The sequence below is a fragment of the Marmota flaviventris genome, chromosome 12 (genome assembly GCF_047511675.1).
Source record: "Marmota flaviventris isolate mMarFla1 chromosome 12, mMarFla1.hap1, whole genome shotgun sequence".
In the NCBI taxonomy this organism is placed as follows: domain Eukaryota; kingdom Metazoa; phylum Chordata; class Mammalia; order Rodentia; family Sciuridae; genus Marmota; species Marmota flaviventris.
Window position 1 is genome coordinate 50676200 of NC_092509.1, and position 25520 is coordinate 50701719.

At 36.5% G+C, this 25520-nt stretch overlaps 1 protein-coding gene across 1 annotated transcript in view; it reads right to left on the reverse strand.

Annotated features, from left to right (window-relative positions):
- The window catches only part of Rgs7 (regulator of G protein signaling 7), a 451424-nt gene that overhangs the window by 22895 nt on the left and 403009 nt on the right, over positions 1-25520 (reverse strand). The window contains exons 7-9 of the mRNA XM_027928559.2: positions 24551-24615; positions 23450-23526; positions 23262-23343 (exon numbers count right to left, since the gene is read on the reverse strand). Of these exons, the coding sequence (XP_027784360.2) occupies positions 23262-23343; positions 23450-23526; positions 24551-24615 (224 nt within the window). The remainder of the gene's footprint in view (positions 1-23261; positions 23344-23449; positions 23527-24550; positions 24616-25520) is intronic.

Consider the following 25520-nt stretch of genomic DNA (forward strand, 5'->3'; position numbering starts at 1 on the left):
CAGTAATGAAATACACAACACCTTTATATTTCTCTGATACCTTTCTCAATTCCTAGAGAAACCAGAAAATGTACTTAGGTTTTGCATGTAAAGTCGTTTACTGATATATTATAGCTGCTCTGTCTGTACAGACAGAGCAAGAGTATCCAGAGACGAATGGGGCAATAACCCCTAATGATATATATCTACACACAAATTCCTGCAGAAACAGGCTTTCTTTATTGACTATAATACTACTTCTATTTATTTATTTGTTTGTTTATTGGTACTGAAGATTGAATGCAAAGGTGTTGTTACCACTGAGCCACATACCCAGCACTTTCTTAAAGGTTTTTTTTTTTTTTTGAGACAATGTCTTGCTAAGTTATGTAGGGTCTCCCTAAATTGCTGAGGCTGGCCTTGAAATTGCAATCCTGCTGCTTCAGCCTCCCAAATTGGTGGAATTACAGGCGTGTGCCACCACACCTGACAGAAAACGACACTACTTTTAGATAGCTGCTTGTTTTTCCTAAGTTGGGAAACTAAAATTGTATTTAGTTGAGGAAGCACAAATCCCACGGTGTATTTTTTTTTAATGTATAACACAGAGTTTATAGCTAAAAAGAGGAAGATAAAGAAAGAAACTGGTAGTCAACTATGCTTCTTCTTTCCCAGGCAGGGGAATCCCTTTAAACAGGAGGGCTGCCTGCTGCTGGCTTTCTGATAGCCTGGGGAGTGTTATTTTGCTAGAATTGCTGGTGGGTCACACAGAAACAATTAGCTGTGAGCCCCCTTTGTACTTGAAGGAAGAGAGGAAAGGTAGGAGGGAAGGAGAGTGGGAGAGAGGGAGTGGGAGGGGGAAGGAAGGAGGAAGAGGAGAAGGAGAAAAGGGAAAGACAGACTATGAATGGGAAATATACCTCAAACTTTCCCCAAAAAACAATCTGGAAGCAGTAGGCAAAGGCTGAGGAATATGAATCAGAGAAGAAGGAGACTCAGAAACACATGGTATTGAGAGCTAGGAAGGACTTCAACCTTTAGAAGTAATTAGAAATGGATGATTTGCATGGATTGTGTTTCCATGCTTTCAGATTTTTGGCACAGGATTTAGGGATCTCTGGTATTAGTGAAAAAAATCAAGTTGTACATCTCTTCTCAACTATTTATTCTCACAGGTTGCAAGAAAATTAAAAGCATGAGATGTTTGTGAAAATGAGTAGAAAGTGTTTTGTGGAGCTGGAATAGAGTTGGGGGGGGAGGGCAAAGGGGCAGTGCTGGTATGATTAGAAGAATGAGCTGCTTTGTAGGATGAACACATGGAACATTTTCCTAAAAGAACTTTCTCCTTAAAGCATAGGCATCCTAAGAGAACTTCACCATTTTTTTTTTTTTTTTGTACCAGGGATTGAACCCGGGAACACTGCAACACTAAGCCACATCCCTAGCCCTTTTTATTTTTTATTTAGAGACACAATCTTGTTAAATTGCTTAGGACCTCACTAAATTGATGAAGTTGACATTGAATTTGTGGTCCTCTTGCCTCAGCCTCCTGAGTCACTTGGATTACAGGCATGCACCTCCATACTTGGCAAAAACACTTCTTAAATTATTTTCCACAAAGGTTACATGTAAACTATGGACACACACACACACACACACACACACTATAGTATGAGTGTTAAATAAACTACAAGTTTGGTTTGCATATTTAATTAGGAATAAAAATAGCTGTTAAGCTTGGTGATCAGCTTGTTAGTATAAAGGCAGAGCACCAAGCTGGGAAGGGGCACTGACTTACTAAGTGGTAGTGAGCAATTCACTTCCAGCATCAAGCTGATCAGTACCTGATATTCTCAACCTTTCTGTGTCCTATCTAGGCATTAGTTTTATTTTTAAAGGACCCCAGTGATTTTAATATGCAGTCAGAGTTCACAACCACTGATCCAGAGGTAACAAAGATAATGTTTTAAAAATATTAAAGCATTCTGTTTTCATTTCCCTGTTCAATTTCTATTTTATTGCAGTCTTCCTTCCCTAACCTGACCCATTAGGGAAGTGAAGACGCTGGAATGCTTCATTCTCCTATTGATATGTCAATACCAATGTATCAAGAGCCAAGCTTGACAAGATAGGTCATACAGATCTTCCTCTTTGTGTTGAAGGGTGGGAATGACTAGTATGTGATATTTAAGAAAAGGAAGACATGTCCCTTTGTAAGGTGGAAGGAAAGAAACAATGTTTCTTTTTTTTTTTTTTTTTAAGTTTGCTGAGTTTTATTATGAACCTACTCAAAATTTATCACATGCATCTTTTTGGCATCTCTTGAAAGAATCATTTATTTTTTCCCCCTTTATTCCCTTAACGTGGTGAATTGCATCAGTTCATTTTTTTTATTATTAGTTGTTCAAAACATTACAAAGCTCTTGACATATCATATTTCATACATTTGATTCAAGTGGATTATGAACTCCCATTTTTTACCCCGTATACAGATTGCAGAATCACATCGGTTACACATCCACGTTTTTACATACTGCCATACTAGTGTATGTTGTATTCTGCTGCCTTCCTATCCCCTTCCTATCTCCCCTCCCCTCCCCTCCCTTCCCCTCCCCTCTCTTGTTTCTTGTGTGTAGGATTTGCTGCAAGTATCCGTAGCTAAGGACACATAAGTTCTGAGAAGACTAGTAGGTGATTGGAAGCCTGAGGTTAAAACAAAGACTGCAGATGTGCAGGGATTTCAGGCTGAGAGAAAATGTCTGAAGACAAACCCCAATAGTGAAGGCCAGGGAATGGTACTGTATAGCAGTCCTGGGGGCAGACCACCATTCCAACCTGTCTAAAGCAGAAATAACTAGGATCAAGAAAATGTTCTGTGGATATCTGGCTCTCATTCCCCACTGCACAGATCATATAAACAAAACCTCAATACCTGAAGCTCCACTCCCAAACCACTCTTAGCTGCCAAGAAAGTCTGAGGAAGACAGTAAATGTGATCATCCAAAAGTGACTGAGTTACCTAAACTGATGATATAAATTATGGCAGCACATAGAGAATGCTCATTGAAACTTATCCTTCAAACAGGTTTCTGAGAAGGAAAATAGATCAATTATAGACAGCATAAGATTGTGTGTGTGTGTGTATGTTATATTTTTACTTATTTGAGGACTCTGAATTAATTGAATTTTAAAATTCTTCCCATAAAAAGCTAGGATTCTAAACCAATTTGACTTCAAATTAAATGGGATAGTTAACAAATGGCATAATAAATTTCACCAACTACTGAAGGCATAAAGTAGAATTTTCCTTCAATATCTGACTTGCAGCCCAAAAGAGAATTAACATTTTTATCTCTAAATTTAAAAAACTATGGCTTTTTAAATTTGATTAATAAATCATTAACAGCTATCTAAAATTCCTACTTGTGTCAATTATTAACAATAGTCATAAGCTAATTGACTGTAAGAGCAAACATCACAGACTGAACCATTAGATTTGTCTTATAACCCAGCTTCCATCCCTGAAAAATCACATTTGCCAGTTCAAAATTGATCATTAATATCTAAATGGTTAAAATAATATAACTAATAAGCTGGACCTGAGGTGCCAGTCTCAGTGTCCTCAAGTTTTCTGTCATTTCTAAAGAGCCTCTTGAGACAGCAAATGGTTTAGCAGATCTATGGTATCTAATTTATCTAGGGGATTCTTAAAAATTAAAAAAAAAAACTTAGATGGCTGGATGTAGTGGTCCCCTGTAATCCCTGCATTTTGGGAAGCTGAAGCAGGAGGATCACAAATTTGAAAGGGCTGAGGTTGAAACTCAGTGGTAAAGCTCTTTCCAAGCCATATTCGAGGCCCTGATTCAATCCCCAGCATTGCAAACAAATAAACAGAAAAAAAAAAAAAACCAAGAATAACAACAAAGACTTAGATGTCCAAGTTTGTCTAATATTTTTCTGAATAATTAAGACTTAGCACTGATAACTTCTGAATAACTTCTTTCAAAAGTCAGGCACTGAGCCAGGTGCTGTGGTTGCATGCCTATAATCCCAGCAGCTCAGGAGGCTGAGGCAGGAGGATCACAAATTCAAAGCCATCCTCAGCAAAAGCAAGGCCCTAAGCAACTCACTGAGACTCTGTCTCTAAATAAAATACAAAATAAGGCTAGGGATGTGGCTCAGTATTAGAGTACACCTGAGTTCAATCCCTGGTACCCCCTCCCATCCCCCCAAAAAATGTCAGGCACTATGGTGAATGAAATATTGGCAATAATTATTTTTTGGCATTATTTTATTATTCAAGGAATATTTCTTTATGCTTTAATTAATTAATTGTCAGATTTTATGATGCATGATGATATACAGAAATGAAGGCATGATCCATATTTCAATAACCTCCTAATACAACAAGACCAACAGACACAAAATGGGAACACAGCAACTAGGTAGAAGTTGACACAGGACATTATATGATAGAAAGTTTCAGACATCCATTCTCACTGTAGGCTCTTCCCAATAGAGAAGATAAATACGTTTCAAAATTTTATCTTAAGCAATTATTCTTTATCCCAACAAGACCATTCTGTTATTTGTTATTGAAAAAAAAAGCAGTTATCTTTTTAAAGCATATATAATAGGTGCCACTAGCTGGCACCAGATTCACATAAAATGTTATGCATAAATTGGTTTTCTACAGAACTAGATATATCTTCTCAATAAGATATAAATAACATTACCATTATTAAGTAAGCACTCCATAAAATTGTTCAAAAATGTACTATTTTCTGGAAACAGTATTAAGTACATAATATTGCTGGACTTAAGGAATAATAAAATGTTATTTACATTGGCCCAGAATAGAATCATAAGTCATTTCCAGTGATTCAACAGTGAATTTATTTTCAACACAACTAAGCTGCATTGTAACATTATTGTAATATTATTTATTAGAAAGTAGCATTTAATACTATGGAACCCATTCCTGAAGGAGTAATGAGGACATCATTGATAAATATTACTGCAGCAGTGTGTGTCTTCATAAGGTGCAAAACAGAAGCTGGAACTCTTGGTTCCATTATTGATATCTGTAAGAGAAACTAAATACCATTTAGTTCCTTTCATGGCATTATACTTTTCTTTCTTTTTGGCTCTGGGGCTGGAGCCCAGGTATTTACTCATGCTAAACACATACTCTTCCACTGAGCAACACCCCCAGCCCACGTAGTAAAATTTTGTAAGTTGTGCCAGAGACAGACTTATATCAGAACAATCAAGAGAACTCCTGGTGAGGAGCATCATTGAGAGATAGGAATGGAAACCAGCTCTCTTTATGTTCTTAAGCAGCTACCAATTAATTCAGTTTCTGACCCTGTTAGCTCCCTATTTCCCACTCACAAACTCAAAGATGTCTTTTGAGGCAGTTACCCTGGAATTTCCTTCATTTACCTTCCAGAGTTATTCGATCATTTGATTCATGCTCAGGCTCATTTGCTGACTACAGATTCTTGGCTCTGTAATCCCATTTCAACATACGCTATGAATGAGCTGTGCATGTCCAAGAGGCAGAAGGAAAGCTAATGTAGCAGAGGGAAGGAATCATACCACATCAGTTTGGAGCTGTGCAAAATAGTTAGGTGAGGTAGGAATCATGGGTTATGGTAAGGAGGTTTCATTCCAAACATAAAATGACCAGCAGAGGTGTTTTGTTGTAGAGGTGTTTCTGTGTTTTTTGTTTGCTTCTTTTTGGTAGTGCTAGGGATTGAACCCAGGGATTCATGGATACTCGACAAACAATTTACCACTGAGCCATATCCCCAGACAAACCAGTGGAGGGTTTTAAACAAGGGAGTAACTCCATATGTTATGGTTTAGATATGAGGCATCCTCCAAAAGCTCCCTGTGTGAGACAATGCAAGAACATTCAGAGGTGAAGATTAGATTATGAGAGTTAGAATTTAATCAGCAGATTAATCCATAGGATTTACTCAGTGGTAACTGTAGGCAGTAACTGTTGGAGGAGATAGGTCACTGGGGGCATGCCTTTGGGGTTTACATTTTGTCCCTGGTGAGAGGAGCTCGCTCTCTCTGTTTCCTGATTGCCATGTCCTGAGTTGCTTTCCTCATCTGTGCAATTCCACCATGATGTTCTGCCTCACCTCAGGCCCAGAGCTATGGATTGAAACCTCTGAAACCATGACCTAAAATGAACTTTTCCTCTCTGATTGTTCTTGTCAGGTCTTTTGGTCACAGCGACCAAAAAGCTGACTTAAATAACAAATGATTTATGTTTTTAAAAACAGATGTTACATCCTTCACAAAAATTAACTCAAAATGGGCCACAGATCTAAATGTAAAATGATAAAACTATAAAACTCCTAGAAGATAATAAAGGAGAAAATCTAGGTGACCTTGGGTTTGGTGATGACATTTTAGATATGACACAAAAGGCATGATCCATGAAAGAAATAATTGATAAGCTAAACTTCATTCAGATTAAAATATTCTATTCTGAGCAAGACACTACAAAATGATAAGAGAAGCCACAGACTAGAAAAAAAAATTGCAAAAAGCATGTCTGAGAAAGGATTGTTATCTGAAAGATGGAAAGAATTCTTACAGCTCGATAAGAAAATGAAAGATCGAAATTGAAACTGGACAAAAGATCTGAGAAGGTAGCTCACTTAAGAACATATAAAGATTGCAAATAAGATGTTCTGCATATATGTCATCAGAGAAATGCAAATTAAAACTGTAATGAGATACCACTATACCCATATCAGAATGGCCCAAATCCAGAACACCAAAAGTTGGCAGAAATGAAGAACAAAAGGAACTCTCATTCACTGCTGCTACAGCAATTTGGGGAGACAGTTTGGCTGTCTAAAAAACTAAACACACTCTTACCATATGATCCAGCAATCACACTACTTGGTATTTATGCAAATGAGTTGAAAATTTGCTTGCACACAAAAAACCTGTACATAGATGTTTACAGCAGCTTTATTCATAATTGCCAAAACTTTAAAGCAACCAAGATTTCCTTCATTAGATGAATGGGTAAATAAATTAGTGATGCAGACAATGAAATATTATTCAGCATTAAAAAGAAATAAGTTATCAAGCCCCAATGACATGCAAGCCCTTTAAATGCATGCAGTCAAGTGAAAGAAGTCAATCAGAAAAAGCTACCTACTGTATGATTCCAACCATAGAGCTTTCTGGAAAAGGCAAAACTATAGAGACAGTAAAAAGACCATGTTGTCAAGAGTTGGTAGGAGGAATGGATGAATAGGCAGTGCACAGAGGATTTTCAGGACAGTGAAACTACTCTGTATGATACTTTAATAGCACATATACATCATTATACATTTGTTCAAACCCATAGAATGCACGGCATTAATAGTGAGCCCTAATGTAAGCTATGAACTTTGGGTGATAATAATGCATCGTTGTAGTTCATTGTCTGAAACAAATATGCTACTCTGAGGGGGAGGGATGTGGAAATGTGGGATGCCATATATGTGTGGGGAGGGAATAAGGAAGAGCTCTGTAATTCCTGTGCAATTTTGCTGTGAACAAAAACTAAAAATAAAGGCGACATTTGCCAGTAAATGGATGAATCTGGAGACTATTATGCTAAGGAAAATAAGCCAATTCCCCCAAAACAAAGGTTTTGATATGTGAATGCTAACACACAACAAGCAAGGGGGGAGAGGAAGAAGTGAAGTTCACTAGATTAGACAAATGGGAATGAAGGGAAAAGAGGAATAGGAAAGGGGTCAGGAATAGGAAAGAAGGGGAATGAATTTGACTAAGCTTTCCCGTGTACATTTATAAATACACCACAGTAAATCTCCACAGCATGTATAACCACAAGACTGGGATCCTAATTAGAATAAGATGTACTCCATGGTTGTATAAATATGTCAAAATATACTGTCACATATAACTAAAAAGAAGAAATAAAATATCAAGAGCAGTGAGTACTTTAGAAATGGATTATCAGGGTAGGATCAGGGCAAACATAGAAGCACCACATTATGGTGATGTGGATTTGCACATTAGCATTAAAGATGATGTGAAGGGGTTGCAATTGGAATATGTTGTGAAGCTGTAATAGACACAGTTTGCCGAGCATGCTGAAGGAAGGATATGTGAAGGGAGACTCCTGTTTATTCACAATTGGGTGAAGTGATGCCATCAACTGAGATGGGAAACCTGTGAGAAAAACAAATGTGAAAGCAAAGAGGAATCAAGAATGATTCCTGGATCGTAAGTATCTACTGAATTCTCTAAATGGAATGTAGCTCTTTCTGTAGTTGCTCTTAGGATTCACGACTTACAACATTTGCAAAACAAGAAGAGAGTATAATAATCTGTTTCTGGCTCAACCTCTTGTGCCACTGCCCCTTTGCGTCAGGATTGGTGACATGAACTTATCACTGAACAGGTAACTAACATTAGATGTCAATCACTGAGAGCCTGGAAGATATGTGCCCCCAGCAAAGACTCTGCTCTACTTCACTAAATTCTCTACAGTCATCCTACCACATTCTTTTACTCTACTCTGAAATCAGACCACTGCAGCCTAACAATGTAGAAGCTCTCTGTGAATCCTTCAATGATATTCCTTATTAGAGACTAGGAATCGTTTTTCGGTTACAACTTTAAACTATCACAGTTCTCAAGGAGATACCAAAAGGAGCCTAATGAGTAAGTTTGCCTATAGACTCTTTGAAATCACTGGGATTCCCCATGGTTAGTGTTCAGCTTTAAAATGTTTACAATTGTTTCAGCCAGAGTTACTTTGACATAAAAAAGTCACCTGGTAGCAGCTAACTTGCCATAATTAGCCTTAAAATAGGGGTTCTTCAAGAAAAAAGCAAAAAGTCTCCAGCAAGCAAACATGAATATCCTTCTTTTCCATTACACCTGGCCTGCTGTGCATGTGAGTGATTGATCTTCCATTTCTGTGACTTTTTTGTTCTACATGAAGCAGACTACAATGTGCAAAGATTTTCAATAGGGAGAGGAAAAAAAAGGTCCTGCTTAGACCTGAGAATTAAGGCGTGTGCTCTGCTTGGTCCTAGATCCTGGACTGGCTGTCTCTTCATAACTATCACTGAAGCTGCATTTTGGTTCATATTATGTTGTTCATTTGGCGTATCAGTCACAGAATGATCAGTAGCTACACAAAACTTTGGGATTCCTGGTCCAATGACTTACTGCCATCAAACAGCTTAAACATTTTACTTTAATTGTTAACATGTTTATTGACAGTAGGAACTGAAGAACAAAACCTAGACTATCACTCTGATGAAAATTTTCTTTTTGAGAAGTGCAAAAGTAAACAGGCAAAGAGTAGGAAAATGGACCAGTTACTAACTAGTAAAAACAATGATTAATCTTGTAAGATACTGCTGTTAGTACTGGTGATTGGTGTGCACTAAGGGCTAAATAGCCAAACAAAATTCCTTATTCTATAAATAGCTCACGGTAAATTCACAAGGCTCACAAGCATTGTTAAAGTGGATAACCATGGGAAAATTAGAAAATGAGAAGTTTGAAAATCATCATATATTTGAATTAACCTTGATTACAATAGCAGCTTTGAAATCAATCAACTTGAATTACAAAGGATATGGGAGGTTCACAAATCATATGCTCTCAAATAGAAAAGAGGTGTACCTGTTTTATTCTGTCAAAAAAACCTCCATAAATTGGGTAGCGTATAAACAACAGAAATTTATTTCTCACAGTTCTAAAAAGTTCCGGAAAGTCTAAAATTAATCTGTCAGCACAAGGCCTGGTGAGGACTCACTTTTTGGTTCACAGAGGATGACTTTTTGCTGTATCCACACATGATGGAAGGTACCTCTTTTGGGTTTCTTTTTATAAGAGTACCAATCCAATAAATAAAGGAAGAAAGCACCATGATCTATCACTTCTCAAAGGCGCTGCCTCCTAGTAGAATTTTAACATATGGATTTTGTGGGGGTGCCCTGACATTTAGGCATTAACACTATACATCAGACACATAGACAAAGGCTGAGTGTAACACAAACCTCCATTTAGCAAGACTCCTATAGAGAAGATTAATTTCAAAGACACATTCTGTGGCACTAAACCTGATTTCCAAAAGGAGAAAAAGGGAAGTACTTTATCTATTAGTGGTGTTTCACAAGAGGATTCCACATATTTATTGTGAAACTATTCACAATATCCAAGATATGTAATCAGCCTAGGTGCCTGTCAACAGATGAAGGGATAAAGAAAATGTGGTGTACATATGTACCATGGAATATTATTTAGCCATAAAGAAGGAAATTAGGTCACTTATAGGAAAACAAATGGAACCAGAGATTGTCATGTTAAGGGAAATAATAAACCAATAAATATCATGTATTCTGTTATGTGGAAAGTGAAAGGTTGAAAGAAAGAAGACCAGGAAGTAGAAGAGGGACTAATCAGAAAGGGGAAGGGAACCAGATGCTGGGAGAGGAAGAAGGGAGGGCAAGCCAGGGCAGAGGGAGGGTGAACAGGATCAAAGCATTATATGTGCATGTCACAGAAGGACCCATTAATCTGTACACTCAATATGCATTAATAATTGTAAAAATAAAAAAGAAACAGAATTTTATATTAACTTCTTTCTTAGATTACACATTTATTGCTAAAAGCTAAAACTGTATTTCATTTTCACCATTAGGGTGAAAAACCTAAAATAATCCCCACTTAATCTCTGCAATTCTTACAAAATCACATACAAAACAATGCAACTTCTTCCTCATAATTCAAGGTCATTATTGGAAACAGCACTATTTTGCTTAGACAGCAATGCCTATGAGGCTAGATGGTCCTAATTTCTAATATTTTCTGAGCTTTTGTGTCATTTTATGCCATTTTTAGTGCCTCTGCCTTCTCCCAGTCAGCTGTCACTTTTGCTGCTCTCAGTGTCCTTGCCTCCAGCGACATCCATCATCCTCAGATTTGCTATTTGGGTTCTGATGCGGGTCAGGAAGCCAGACCTGGACTTTTAACACAGGGTCTCATAGTTAAGCAAATGAATCAATCAAAGCACACAAGTTAGAGTATGGGAATTTTAACACCTACTTTAGTTAAGACTTTTCAAGTTTATTTCTTGGCTGAGTTTTGGGTAAAATTAGATTTAGGAATATATGAGGTAAGAAATATAAAAACCGTAATGAGGAAAATGTGTTTTCACAATATCATTTAGAAAACTTAACAGAACATAAACATGATACAAGCTAATTAAGGGGTTTAGAGTTAAATGATATTAAATACTTGTCTGGAATTCTAAGATAGAGGTTGGCATAACATTGGGGGCTAGGAGTGTTTTCTGTTCTTGGAGGACTAGGAAGATTCCTAGAGTAGTCTTTGAAAATGACAGCCACATGATGCCACCTTTCTCTTCCTACCTCCATCCACTTACCACACTTAGGATCAAAGGCCACGTTGCACAAGGTGTCATGTAAAAGGGCTCTGTCTACCTTTCCAATCCCATTTGGTGCCTCTTTTCTCTTGCTCACTTTGCTCCAATGCCACTACCGTTCTTTCTGCTCTTCATCTGTACCAGGTTCTTCCTTTGCACTAGCTGTTACCTCTTTTCCTAAATAGAGCATAGCTGGTTCCTTATCCTTCCTTCCCCTCTCTGGCCTTACTCACCTGCAGTACCACAGTACTCCACTAGGCTGTCTATGAAACTGAAGATTAAAATCCCTTATGGGAAAAAATCTGATTATAGATGTAAAATTAAAAAAAAATGACAATAATACTAGATGTCATATTGTAGAGTACTTTGATACTTTCCAACATTACTCATTTTAATTTTATTTTCATGAGCATTCAATAAACTACATGTTAGCCACTACAAATCTAATTTTCACGGAAGCATAATATCAAAGGGAAAAGAGTAGTAAAATACTAGCTGGTCAGGTCTAAAATCCAATTCATGATTCCTTTTGACAAATTATATTAAAAGAGTCGCTTGACCTTGACTTTAAAGCTTGCTGTGTAACTTTCCCCTAAAATTGCCCACCTATAGCATACTTAAGAATGCTGAAAGTTTTTTAATAAGTCACTTATTGAAAAAGCTATATTACTTTTTAAAAATGTTAATCATCTTACATAAAAAGCACAAAACAACAGGACCACAATGTACTTAAGATCCTATTTACACTTTGAAACCTCTTCCTATATACTGAGAGTAATAACAGTGTTGACCTTATTGCTGTATCAAATAATGTGTGAACAAGGGTTAGCACAGTTCTCGATGCACACAATATGCTGAGCACATGTTAACTTGTATTACCATCATCATTATCATCATTAGGAGTATAATGACATAAAGAAAATAATAACATAGAAGCAAGGGAGTAGTCTTACATGCTTTCAGATAATATTTGTAAGGATTTGAGGAAGTTGCTAATTAAAAATGAACAAATTAAACTATACTGAATGGAGAAAGATAAAAAACCAAATCTTAGCAACTTTAGTCTAAATATACAATTTATTTAGTTATATTTTAAAATTTGAATTAAATTTATTTTAAATAAATATACAAAAACATAAAATTTGGATATACTTATTGAGTACCATGTGATATTTCAGTAATGTTTAATGGTTAGTGTTTAAATCAAGTTTAGACATATCTGTCTCCTCAAACATTTATCATTTCCTTATAGTACAAACTCTTAAAATCCTTTCTTCTAGCTTTTTGAAATTTACAGTACATTATTGTTTTCTGTAGTCATCCTACAGTGCAAAAGCACACCAGAACTTCCTACTCCTCTACCTGTAATTTTGTACCTATGATCTGCCTCTCCCCTTCCCTTTCTCCAATATGCTCTCTCCCGGCTCTGGTCCCCACCATTTTATTTTCAACTTCTATGAGATTAAACAAGTCAGCACCTTTGGGAATTATATCTCTGCTGGGAGTGGAGCAAGAGCGCAAGACTGAGTTCACTTCAAAGCTATTCAAACATATTAAGTCAGATATATCATCAGACTAATGATATTTGAGTTTCTTTCTCTTAAAGTCAGTTTCCTTTTTTCATTTCTCAAAGCACTAACTGATAACACTTGAAAATATGTAATGACGAACATCTTTATGTTGCAGTTTCTGAAAATGAAGTACAATTTGACTTGAAAAATCCAGTTTCTGATTGTGAGGACATATGTCCTCATTTCAGCTGAGCTGAGGAGAAATCTTCCATTGGGAGAGGATTTTTTTTCACATTAATTTAAGCTGTTTTAAAATTTAATTTAATTGTTTTTCTTATGAAAGAGAATATTTATTTGGCCTAGCATGATGGCACATACCTATAATCCCAGCAACTCCTGATGGCACATACCTATAATCCTAGCAACTCCAGAGACCGAGACAGGAAGATCAGAAAAATTTGAGGCCAGCCTCATCAACATAGTGAGGCCCTAACCAACTTAAAAAGACCATGTCTCAAAAAAAAAAAAATTCTAGGGATGTGGCTCAGCAGTAAAGTACCTCTGGATTAAATTGCCAGTGCTATATATATATTAAAATAAAAAGAAAAAAATAAAAAGAGAAAGATTATTTGAAGAAGATACCTGGTGTCAGTTTAAGAGAACAAAGCTTGTCCTTTTCTTTCAAAAATATAATCTGGTGCATTTTGGGAAAACAAATGAACAGGAAAGAACTGAGCCCAAATAATAACTGCTCCCTGTGAAATCAGAGTTCATGCTGGCTCTGTTAGGGTATTGATAAATTGAGCCCACAATTTTTTGCCCTGCCATCCCTTTAGAGACATGTGCACTTGCTGTGTGTGTGTGTGCGTACATTTTTCACTTTTAACTTTGATATGATTTCAGACCAACCGAAAGAACTGCAAAGTGGTTCAAAGAAAATCCCACCAGCCTCTTTATCCCAATTCTCTAATTGTTAAAATTTTGCACCATTTACTCTCTCTGTTTATTTTTAAAAGATTATCTGTTGACTCTTCCAACTGGCAAACACAACTTTACTTTAGCTATATACAGTAGGAATGTTCCACTGGCTTCTCCATAGCACACTGAAGCGAGAGGCTGCACTTTCCAGTCCTTTCTCATACCCCCTGACTATGCAGGTGGTAACCAATACTTGAGATCATTGCTCTCCTCTACCTGTCTCCCTGGGAAGTAGCCATTAACCTTCAGAATCTTCCTCAAAGCAAAGCCCCAACCACTATTTGCATGCTCACAATTTCAGAAGAAACAGGCCAGAAATCTGGTGCATAATTTTTGAAAAGTTGCCAGTGCATAGGCTATAGAAGCACTAACTTAATAATAGGGAAAGCAGTTTTTATTCTCACTCTAGCCATGGCTTACATAAATAGCATTGAATATTACATAATAATAGGACACTATATCTACAAATCTATTCTTGGATAGAAAGAGCAGACAGAAGATAAAAGATGTAGCCAGGGAGCAAAAAAGACAGTTTCACTCATTGAGGCTCATGATAGCCACATTGTCAAAATATTTTTCAATTCAAAGGAACAGATGGGAATAATAGAAATGATGTTCTTTTTTCATGACACAAAAAAAAGCTTTAAATTTGGATTAACACATTTTTTTTTTTTTTTGGATTTTCTAAAACAGTTAAAGGCATTAGCCCATGAGATCATGGACTATTGATAGAGAAGCATCAGGGTTTGATTTGACTATTAAGGACAGGAAAGGGCATTATTCCTCTTGCGTTAACCTGATTTGTTTCTCCTGAACATCAGTAAACAATGCTTACAACATCACTAACAACTTTAAAGGGAAATGTTATGAAAAAATGTTAAAATTTTGCTACAGTTTAAGTTTTGAATGAGCACTTAAAATTAAAAATGTAAATTACACATTAGGTACAAAATTAAAAGGCAACCTCCCCACAATCTATAGGATATTTTATCTGCTGGTTCGAGCAGAGAAGCAGGAATGGAAGTTTCTAGGAAATATTAATTCCTGTCACATTTATATGTCATACCCATGCTGTGACTCTTTCTGCAGTCTAGCAGAGCTGAAAATGCTAACCCACCTCTCTGAGATGTTGTGACAATGTGGACTTGTCACATTGTAGGTAGCAGTTCAGGGACACCAAGGTGGCAAAGACAGGGTATAAGAAAGATGCCACTGAAGGACAAGACAGGGAGACAAGTCATGTCCCTATTTATGATAAGTTCCATTACCATGGCAACTCCCACCACAGGTTTGATAGCTTAAAATGACTAATGGGGGTAAAATGGGCGGTATTCTAAAGTCAATAGTGGTCTTCAATCCAGTCCATAGAGGACAGAGAACACCTCACAGATTAGCACACATAACATTAATTTCCAGACCTCAGGGCTCAAGACTTTCTCTCCATGGGCACACTCCAATCTTCCTTAGGGAGTGCTAGCTTCACCTTCAAAAAATCTTTGCCTGTTACTTGTGTGTGTCTTGCTCAATTCTTTGTTTGGGACACCAAGGACCTAGTTCCTAACAGAACACCCAATAATACAAATGGACATGTGCATTCCTCCTGCCTCAGAAATCAAGTACACATGTAAAGAACAGTAGACCATCTAAAAAAATAAGAAGGTCAAACAATCTCTTTACTACATTTGACTACTCTAAAATAAAAAATTAGTTGATGTGTCCAAAGCCAGATCTGATAGGAGATAATATCCTGATGAGTATTACCAACTGACAAAAAATCTCACAATGGAGATTGCAGGCATTTTTGAAGCAATTGTAAGGCATTTAGTCATTATTAAGGATTTGAGTGTTAGTGCTTCAAAACTCAGTTCCTCAGAGTCCTGCTTCTTCCATTTGGAAATAAAGGACAATCACTACCTAGCCTACAAGGTCTTTCTATAATGAATAAGTAACATATGAATATAAAAGGCTTTTGTCACCACATATTGCTAGATAGGTTCTAATCAATATTATTCTTATTAGATGAAAATCTACATGTAGTGTTATTCTTATGTTTTGTAGAGATAAAAGTTCAAGTGGCATATATTTTCCATGTGTTTCTGTTAAGTAATGTCATGTGAACAGAGGAATAACTTGATCCGTGAAGTGTATATGCCAGAAATAAACCAGCTTCAGGACAGCTGAAAAAATTCTGTTAACTCAAATCTGGTCACTGATGGTTGGTACAGACATCACAGCCTTTAGGCAGAAAATCCTCTGTGCTTTTAAAACTAAACCATGTTTAGTGTCATCCAAATGGATGTATGCAGGGATGAAGAAGAGTATCAAAATAATTCAAAATATGTGCATTTGGTGTCTGGGTGTTTGCCATATGCCTGGCCCTGGACTGAGGACTGAATACAGAATCAGGAACAAGTGAGGTACAGTCAGTCTCAGTCTCTCTCTCTCTCCCTTTCCCTCTTTTTCCTCCTCTCCAGAATTAGACAGGCAGTCAGATGAGTCAGGCCAATTTTGAGAGAGTCCCCTGAAGCTGGAGATTGAGATGTTAATTCCTTCAGGGCCCTTCCTCCACCCTTATCAAGAACCTGCCCCCCCCCACCTATTGCCAAGGTAACTTGTCCCAGGAATTGCCCCTCCCTACAGGGAGCTATAAAGTTTTTAATTAATGTGTCCTGGGCTGCACCATCCTGCCCTTCCCCCTTCAGCCCACCTGTTTTCCACCTTTTGGCCATCCCAGGGAACATTCCTAGGCCTAGTCATGTCCGCAGGAAGGAGAAAGATAAGGTGAAGTGGGCAGGAGAACAAAGGAAGCCTGGGACATCTAAAAAGGGCAGAACACCTGGCTTCTTGGGATACCAGCCATGGTCCCCTTCTCCCTCCCAGGAGAAGTCTATGTTACCCCTTTTTAAATAAACCCTGCTTTATATGTTTGCCTCCATGTGCTTCTTTAATATTCAAACTTCAATATTTGAGGGAACAGAACTTATCACCAATATCCAGCAGTATCAAACTTTCACATTCATCCTGAAAGTTTTGTCTTTCTTAATACTTGAGAGAAATTATTGTGCTTTGTTTAAAAGCTGTGGAAGTTATAGTTGAGAAAATTTAATGACTCATCTAAAAGATGCATTTTTTGTTTGTTTGCTTTAGAAATTATACTTCCATGTTCTTCCTCAAGGAATCTGGCAGGAAAAACAAATCACCTGGCACAGCTGTAAGAACTGTGTAAGGTCACCTCTTCCCATTGACCTTCTCTATTCCCTACTTGAGTCAGGGCATTCCATCAACATTTGTCTGGGTTGCCTATTATAATGGCAAAGAGTTTATTCATGCTATAGACTGACCTAGGTTTAATTTTTCCACCAAATTTCTAAATTCCTCCCATCTACCCAAATGCTACTGGGGAAGTTACCATCCATTTTGGTCCTTAATGACCCCCTCTCCTCCGGCCACTCACATTTTTGTGCCTCCCCTCCCAAACTGTTGTGTCCCCCATTAAGCTATGGCATGCTGCTTCTGAGATTAGATTACAAAAAAAATAAGATTTTGGACATAGGGCTGTCTATTTTAGGGTGACATGGGGGAGACCATGTCTTGGATAATCTTAGGGAGATGGTGTCTGTGTGGTCAAGAACTGAAGCCTATTGCCAATCATCAAGTGAATGAAGCTGACCATCAGTCCCTTCAAATGACTACGGTGTTGGCCCACAATTTGGGGCATCATGAGAGGTCTTGAGGCCAGAACCATCCAGGAAGTCTGTTGTTTTATGCTGCTAAGTTTTAGGAGTAATTTGTTTTGCAAGAGTCCATAATTAATATACTCAGGCAAGCTTCAAACTTCAACTCCAGTGATTCCCAAAGTATTTTCTAATTACAGCTGGTCATTTCTATCTGCAAACTGTTCTACCTTCCCTTGCCTCTTGGCTTCTTTTCTTTTATCAAAAGCATGACTGCTAACATGACTTGTTGTTACTACTTACTGAACAATGACTATGTGCCAGGTATTGTACTGAGCAATTTACAAATGTCATATGAGGTCATTATTATTATCCCCATTTCAAATGAAGAGTTTGAGACTTGGAGACATTTAGTACAATCTCATCCAAAAAAAGAAGTTGGTAACTGAGCCAAATGGTTTTAGCTAAAGTTGCATCTACTGAACAGTATACTGAGTAAAGCTGACAGCTATGTTAGTTCATTCCAAATTTTCAGTATTTGAAACAGGTAAAATATAAATGAAGAGAAGCCACCATGTGTAAAACTTATGCATAGTGCAGGGAGGAGGACTAGAAGTGAGAATCTTGATGTAATCCATCATCCGAGCATTCAGTTCACAATAAAATGTCACCCTTCCCACCCTCTTTGTCATTGTGTGTTTCTAGATTAGAGAAACAACATAAATTCTGGACAAAGCCTTTTTAAATAATGGGAAAAATGCTAAAAAAATCACCATTTCTACTCTTTGTATGGTGAATTTTTGTTATAAAAATCAATAAAAAATCTGGTGCAAGGCAATTTCATTTTTGAATATGGATGTCTAAACCCTAAATCCATATAACCCAACAAAATCCAAAATCACATTAGAAAATGATGCATCATTATTTATTCTGGGATTTCAAGGACCATTCAACATTAAGAAATCCATTCATGGAGTTCTACTATTATTAAAATATATTAGGACAAAAAGTACAAAATATTTCAGAAAATTCAAAACCAAAATACATTACAATGGTGGCTATTTTTCCAGAGTTCTGCAATATCAAAATTACTACAGATATTAAGACATTGTTTGTCTTTTTCACTCTCAGTCTCTTGAGAGTATTTGTAGATTTTCCTAGAATTTGTAAGATGTGATACAGCCTGGGATGGACTGGAGAAGAAGATCTGAGAATAAATCTTCCAGTAAATTCAATATTTAAGTGATGTGCAAGTGTAAAATAGAGTTATGTGGGCTGGGGTTGTAGCTCCGTGGCAGAGTGCTTGACTAACATTCACTAGGTCCTTGGTCTGATCCATAACTCTTCCAGAAAAACTTCCCCCATCCCCAAACACAACAAAGCAAAACAATAACAACAAAAATCTTTCAAAAACAAACAAAAAACCCCATATAAACAAAAACTCTTTGGGATACACCACAAGTTTTAGGAGTGAAAAGAAATAATGTGAAAACTGAAGCTATATAAAATAGAAAGTAATGTCTACTTTCTTAATTATGTACATAGTTTTTTAAAAAGGGTACAATAGAAAAGAATTCCATTTATAACAACAATAATAAGCAAGCAAAGAATCCTAACAAGAAATGTGTAAACCTACACGAGGCAAATCTTAAGATGTTCTTGAATGTCACAAACACAGGTGTGGACAAAAGGACAAGGCGACTCAACAAGGGAAACAAAAGAAATCTCAACCTCTCGAAATTTCAGTTTCCATGTTTGTGAAATGATGAGAAGATTAATGCCAACCTGATAATCCTGTGAAGATTAAAAAGAATTATATAAGAAATGTATGGAAGATTACATTCCACACCAATTTTCACTTGGCCATGAGGTGGGAAGGTATGCTAGACAGGATCTGGGCCCTAACATATCTGGGCCCTGGGGACCCCAGGGCCAATTTGTAAACTCCTATGTTTGATGTTAGCTAACCCACTCAGCCCTTGTGGGCTCTTGTGCAACTGAAATGCCCTGTGCTGAGATTCCTTAGCTGTAAAGATGAAGATAAGAGTGCTTCATCTGGTGGTTGTTGTGATCGCATGAGCTATATCATTTATACTGAGGGCTAAGAAGAGAGTATGGCACTGATGAATGTTCTCTAGGGGCTAATAAACTAATTGTTATTATCTTATACCCATCTTCTTCTCCCATATTGTGAGGGCAGAGTATTAGTTCCCCAACATCACCTCTGATGTGTGGGGATGGAGTTTCAGAGACTCTAAGACTTCACTCTCCTCCTTCATAATCAAAGGTAATTAAGAACCAACCAAGACAAAAAGAAAATTGGCAGCAGCTTCCTGTTTTGATTTTGTCTTTTATCTTTTTGCTTAAAGGGACACATTTCAGGAATGTGAGAATTCATAAAGGAAAAGACTGATTTTACATCATTTGAACTATAAGAAATATTGTCTGTGTCTACCCTTTTTGGCATGTGTGGAGAACTGACAGAAGTTCTTAAACATTAATATGAAGTTGCTGAGAGTTACCACACAATCAACACCTGTTTCCTATTGCCTTCTTCAGCACTTGAAAAGGAAGAGATAAAATGTAGGACATTACAAGAATACATAAGATGATATAACTATATGCCTGTTTTATATAATTTCTAGGCCTGAATATCTTTATTTTTATTTAATTCTTTGGTTCTCATTGGTTATACTTGACAGTAGAATGCATTTTGACATGTCATACATAAAAGGAGTATAACTTCTCATTCTTCTGTTTGTACATGATATAGAGTTATACTAGTCATGTAATCATATATGCACATAGGGTAATAATGTCTGATTCATTCTACTGATATTCCTACCCCAAGACTCTTTCCCTTCATTCCCCTCTGTCTAATCCAAAGTATCTCTATTCTTCCCCAGCCTCCCCCACCCTTATGGTGAATTAGTATCTGCATATCAGATAAAATATTTGGCTTTGGTTCTTTGGGATTGTTAGACCTGATTTACTTATAAAAATTGCTAAAGATATTCTTCCTTGAAGAAAATATTGTCTGTCTTTGAAAAATGTATCCAAGTTATGATCACTTCTCTTAGGGAAGCAATTAAAGAAGTCTTATCAGAAATTAATCTAGTGGGAAGGATAGATTGTTTATAGAAGACTTTATTTCTCAAGATAATAAAATATGAATATGTAAAGGGAGCAAACATTCAATGTACTCCCTGATTTCAAAGCTTGTGATCCATTTTAGAAATGACAAATATATGGAAATCCATACTGATTACTGTGGAAAAATTAAAATCAAAAATTAAAATCAAGTAGATTGAGGTGCCCCCACATACTAGGCTGAGAGGTCATGAGAGATTTTGTGGAAGTTGTACATCTTTTCCCAAGAGTTGCCCAAGAGTTCACATGCTGAGAGTCATAGTTTTTATTCCAACAGAACTTTTCAGTTCTGTAGATATTCACCTGTGCCATCTATCTCATCTCTAAATCCCTTCTTGTCCCAATAATTTCTTTATCTTTGTCCTTAGCCCCCTCCTTTCTGAGAAGTGCTTTACATACTTTTTAAGTTACCCAGTCTGACAAATTGATTGTAACCCCTCTCCCCATTCTGGTTTTTGTTTTTAAAACTTGTTTGAAATTTGTAAGACCATAGAGCACATGTTCAACTTACTTGAATCTGCCTCCTGAGTTGCAACTCAATTCAATACAAATAATTTTTTAAAATCAATTTTGCCTCAGTTTCTTTTAAAAATTGACATTATGAAACTTCCAAAATCATTCATGTGTTTTTTATGTGGGAACACATCCAGAGAATGGTTATATATGCATTGTTGAGACTGAATGGGATAGAGAATTTAGATTACTTTCACATGTGTGAAACTCATGCCCTAGTTTTACTAAATACCAGATTACTGCTTAAAAGAATATCAGATATTAACTTTGCATACAAAATAATGGACTTCAGTTACAGGAAAAAAATGTCAATCAAGGAGCAAATGTCATGCTTGATAATATAGCAACTACAATTTAAACCTCAAATTATTTTCCCTCCACCTGGACACTCCATTCCTAGTTTACTAAATATCAAACAAAATCTGCAATACAATGAAATTTAAAATTTGAACTGATTAAAAACATGATGTGCCATCTCTTTTCACTAAGTTGGTTGGAATACAACGCTCTCAAATTTCAGTCTGAGACCTTCTAATCAGTATCACTCTTGCTCTGTCTTAATGAGAAACAGCGACTCTTTGGAGTGAGGTTCAAGTAATGAGCCAGGAGAGACAACCTTTATCCTTCCACCCTGGACTATTGAGAAGACAGAGATCTCCTTGCTCTGCAATGTACTGGATTAAAAAAAGGATGAAAATGTTCATTCACACAAAATCTGCCTCCTTTTTTTCCAAAGTAAAGCAGGCTAATTCTACTTCCTTTCCCAAATGATAGATGCTCAAATACTTGAAGACAGATGAGTAACAACATCTTTGCCTTAAGCTTAATTTCTCATATTCTCTACTTCTCATCTATGTTATCACCATCCCCTTCCCATCACTTTGCTCACTCTGCTCCAAAGATGGCAGTGTTTCTGCATGTTACCCCTGAAAACTCAGTGCCCGGAATGGCAAACACCAGCTATGTTCTGAGCATTTCCAGGCACAGCAGAGCACACATCTACCTCGATGAAGGTCTAAGAATATTTTATTATGCATAACTTTTCAGAGTGCAAGTGTGACATATGCCCCTTATTAGAAAATTAAAATTGCCTTTGGGATATCAAATACCTCACAATAAGTACAACCAACATTTCATGTATTTTTTCCTAATTGTTTCTGTAGGCATTGATTTTTTAAAATTAAAATTGAGATTTTTTTCCATATGATTTTGTATTCAGGGAATTTCACATTTCAGTATAGGTTTTCTCCATGTCTTTAAAATTCTTTGAAATTCTCTTTTTGAGTTATACAGTATGTTTTGTGAGTCTTTCTCCGTATCTTCTGTGATGCTGAACCCACAGGCCTTGGGCATTCTCAGCATGTGCTCTACCACTCAGCTACACTGCCAGCCCTGGGTATATCTCATTTAACTATCCCTTATGGTTAAATGGGAGCATTTATCTTCTTATTGTTATTGCCAGGATTGCACATAATTAATTTTAAGTTTTTAAAAATTTACTTTTTCATGACTAGAAAGATTAAATACTTTTTCAATAATTTGAATAGTCATTTTTATGTTTTTGATAAATTATCAGTTTAAACCCTTCTTTATTTTATGTGAAGTCACATTTTACAAGTTGCAAATTATTTTTACAGTAAGAGTAGTAAAATTTATCATACTTGCTACAAATATTTTTCAGTGTTTGCTTTTTGCTTGCATTTTTTAAACATAAAACTGATTTTAACTAAAATTTATATGCCAGTCATCCTTGAGATTCAGTCTACTATATTTATGCACTAAAAGTTTTCCCAGTTCTAAGATTAGCTTAACATAAATTTCTATTATATTTAGTTATTTATTTTTTGCAGTAGGGTCATCTTAACCATGTTTCTTTAACTCACTCATGCAGCCATTGTGGGACATATGATTGGGGTGCCACAGTCTTTTCCTTGCTCTCTCAGGGCATCCCTGACTTGCTAAAAGTCAGGATGTAGATTTGTAAGAACCTTGTAGTTTTCTTACCACAGGTCTGTGGACATCCCAGAATGCTCTCTCTTGGCTATCAAGGATCTTCCTTTCAATTTTGTCTCTCTTCTTGTCCACTCTGTTGACATCAAAACAATAAAGAATAAGTAGTGTTAAGTGCAGTGCCCCTCTGGACAAAAGGCCACAACTTGAACAAATTTTCCAAAAGACTCACAAGGACTCACTTTGCTTGTGCTTCTGCTTGCATAAATATAAACTCCCACTTCCTTGCAAATGCTCTCTGCAACCGGGCCAGGCTCTCCTGAAAAATATCCCACAGATGAAGAAGATTTGTTGCTCACCTATACTACCCTATCTAGTTTATTTATCATATGTTTATGAAAAAAGACAAATATAGAATTTCTCTATGTGTACTCTGGTTCTGAATGACAAGTCATGCTCATCAAATCAGCCAATCCTCATATTGTCTTGGAGGAAACAGAACAAAAAAATAATATTAACTTTTAAGAATGACTGACTATAGATAATACAACTATAAATCCAATATGTGTCTGCAAAATAGTGAAATTACCTTGTATGAGAAAAGTGTTCCAGATGAATCCACTGGATTTTTCTGTGTTCATTTTATGGAGGAACAGGAAAACAATTCATTCCTAGCCCAGATTTAGTTTATTCTTGTCCTAACAATAAATGTAGATCCTTGGCAGCCCAGTACTTATTTCTACTCAATGATTTGAAGTTCATCAATCACAACACAGTAACCATTTGAACAAATTATATCAGGTTAATTTATCTGCTGCTAGCAAACACCCTGTTTTTTGCAATAAAAAACATGTTCCTAATATAAATGGTCTTTAATTCTCAGAGTTTGGATATCTTTGTGTTAGTATTTACTTGAAATATTTACAGGTAAATCAATTTTAGAAAATAAAATATGTTTCTCTCTTCTACATTGAATTTGTGTATTTAGAATTTCACTGTCCTCGATGTGGATGAAGAGAGGAAGCAAGCAAACAGGGATTTATAAAGGAATTTGCTGCCTGATCCGCAGAAATCTGATCCTTAAGATACATGAATGTATGGGGCTGGAGCTGTGGCCCAGTGGTAAGAGCACTTGCCTAGCATGTGTGAGGCCTGAGTTTGATTCTCAGCACCGCATATAAATAAGTGAATAAAATAAAGGTTCATCAACATCTAAAAAAAAAAAAGATCAATGAATGTAGAAAGTTACTGGAGTACTCAGAAATTCAGAAATGACCATAGGTTTTGTTCCTGCCCATTTTATGCCTTTTTTTTTTAATTGCTAGAAAGTCCTTGGTACTTACAGCTTCATAATCTGCAAGTTCTAGTCTTGCCTTATTTTGCATTGTTCTTTTGCAGAGGTAAACAGCTGAAAGACAAACAAAAAAATCATATTTTGGTTGCTTATTAAAATTGACTGCTATAAAAATATGGCATTAAAATTTCAGACACTTGTCACTTTTTCCCCCAAGTTATAATTTTCTATTATCTCATTTTAGACAAACAACTAGAATTCATTACTGAAATCCAGTTTGATTTATGATGCCATAATTGAAAATACATGTTAAGAAACCTGGTAACCATCATTTCCTTATTTTTACTAAGTTGTGTCATAATGTTATCCTCAACAAGGAAGGGGGAAAGAAACTGAAAAGCAACATCAAATGAACTTAAAAAATCTAGATATGCAAACAAAACCATTTCATAAGAATGAACTGTATAAAGAGAGGGGGAATCATTATTGGCACATTCAATTAGTTGCAAATTCTACTGTCAACCGCAAGGCTCTGTTAGTGTAAACTAAGGAGGATTTCTTCATATTCTTCTGTTTTTTTTTTTTTTATTAACACAGAGACTGGAATCCAATGGGAGGCAATGGCTCTACCACTGAGCCACAACCCCACCCAATTTAAGGCTTCTTGGCACTTCTATTGTTCCAATCCACATCATTCAATTGTTTTGTTGCTAAGTGAAGGAGAGTAGAACATTTTACCTACCAGAAATAAACTACCACTTCACTCCAGTTCCCTGAGGACTCAGTTTCCTGTGCTGCCATGTAAATTCCATTCTGGCAGCAGATTTATAGAAGAAGTGACAGAAGGAAGAAAGAATGGTGATAGCAGCATTGCTTTGAGCAAAGTTGTTCAGTTATTTTAAGGTATTCTGATGACTCTTCTTATAATATCAATACATTGGAGTCCTCACCAGTCCCAATTTCCAGCATTTTCTTTGTCATTTTTTTCCATTAAGTATGATATTTGAGTCTTATGAAGT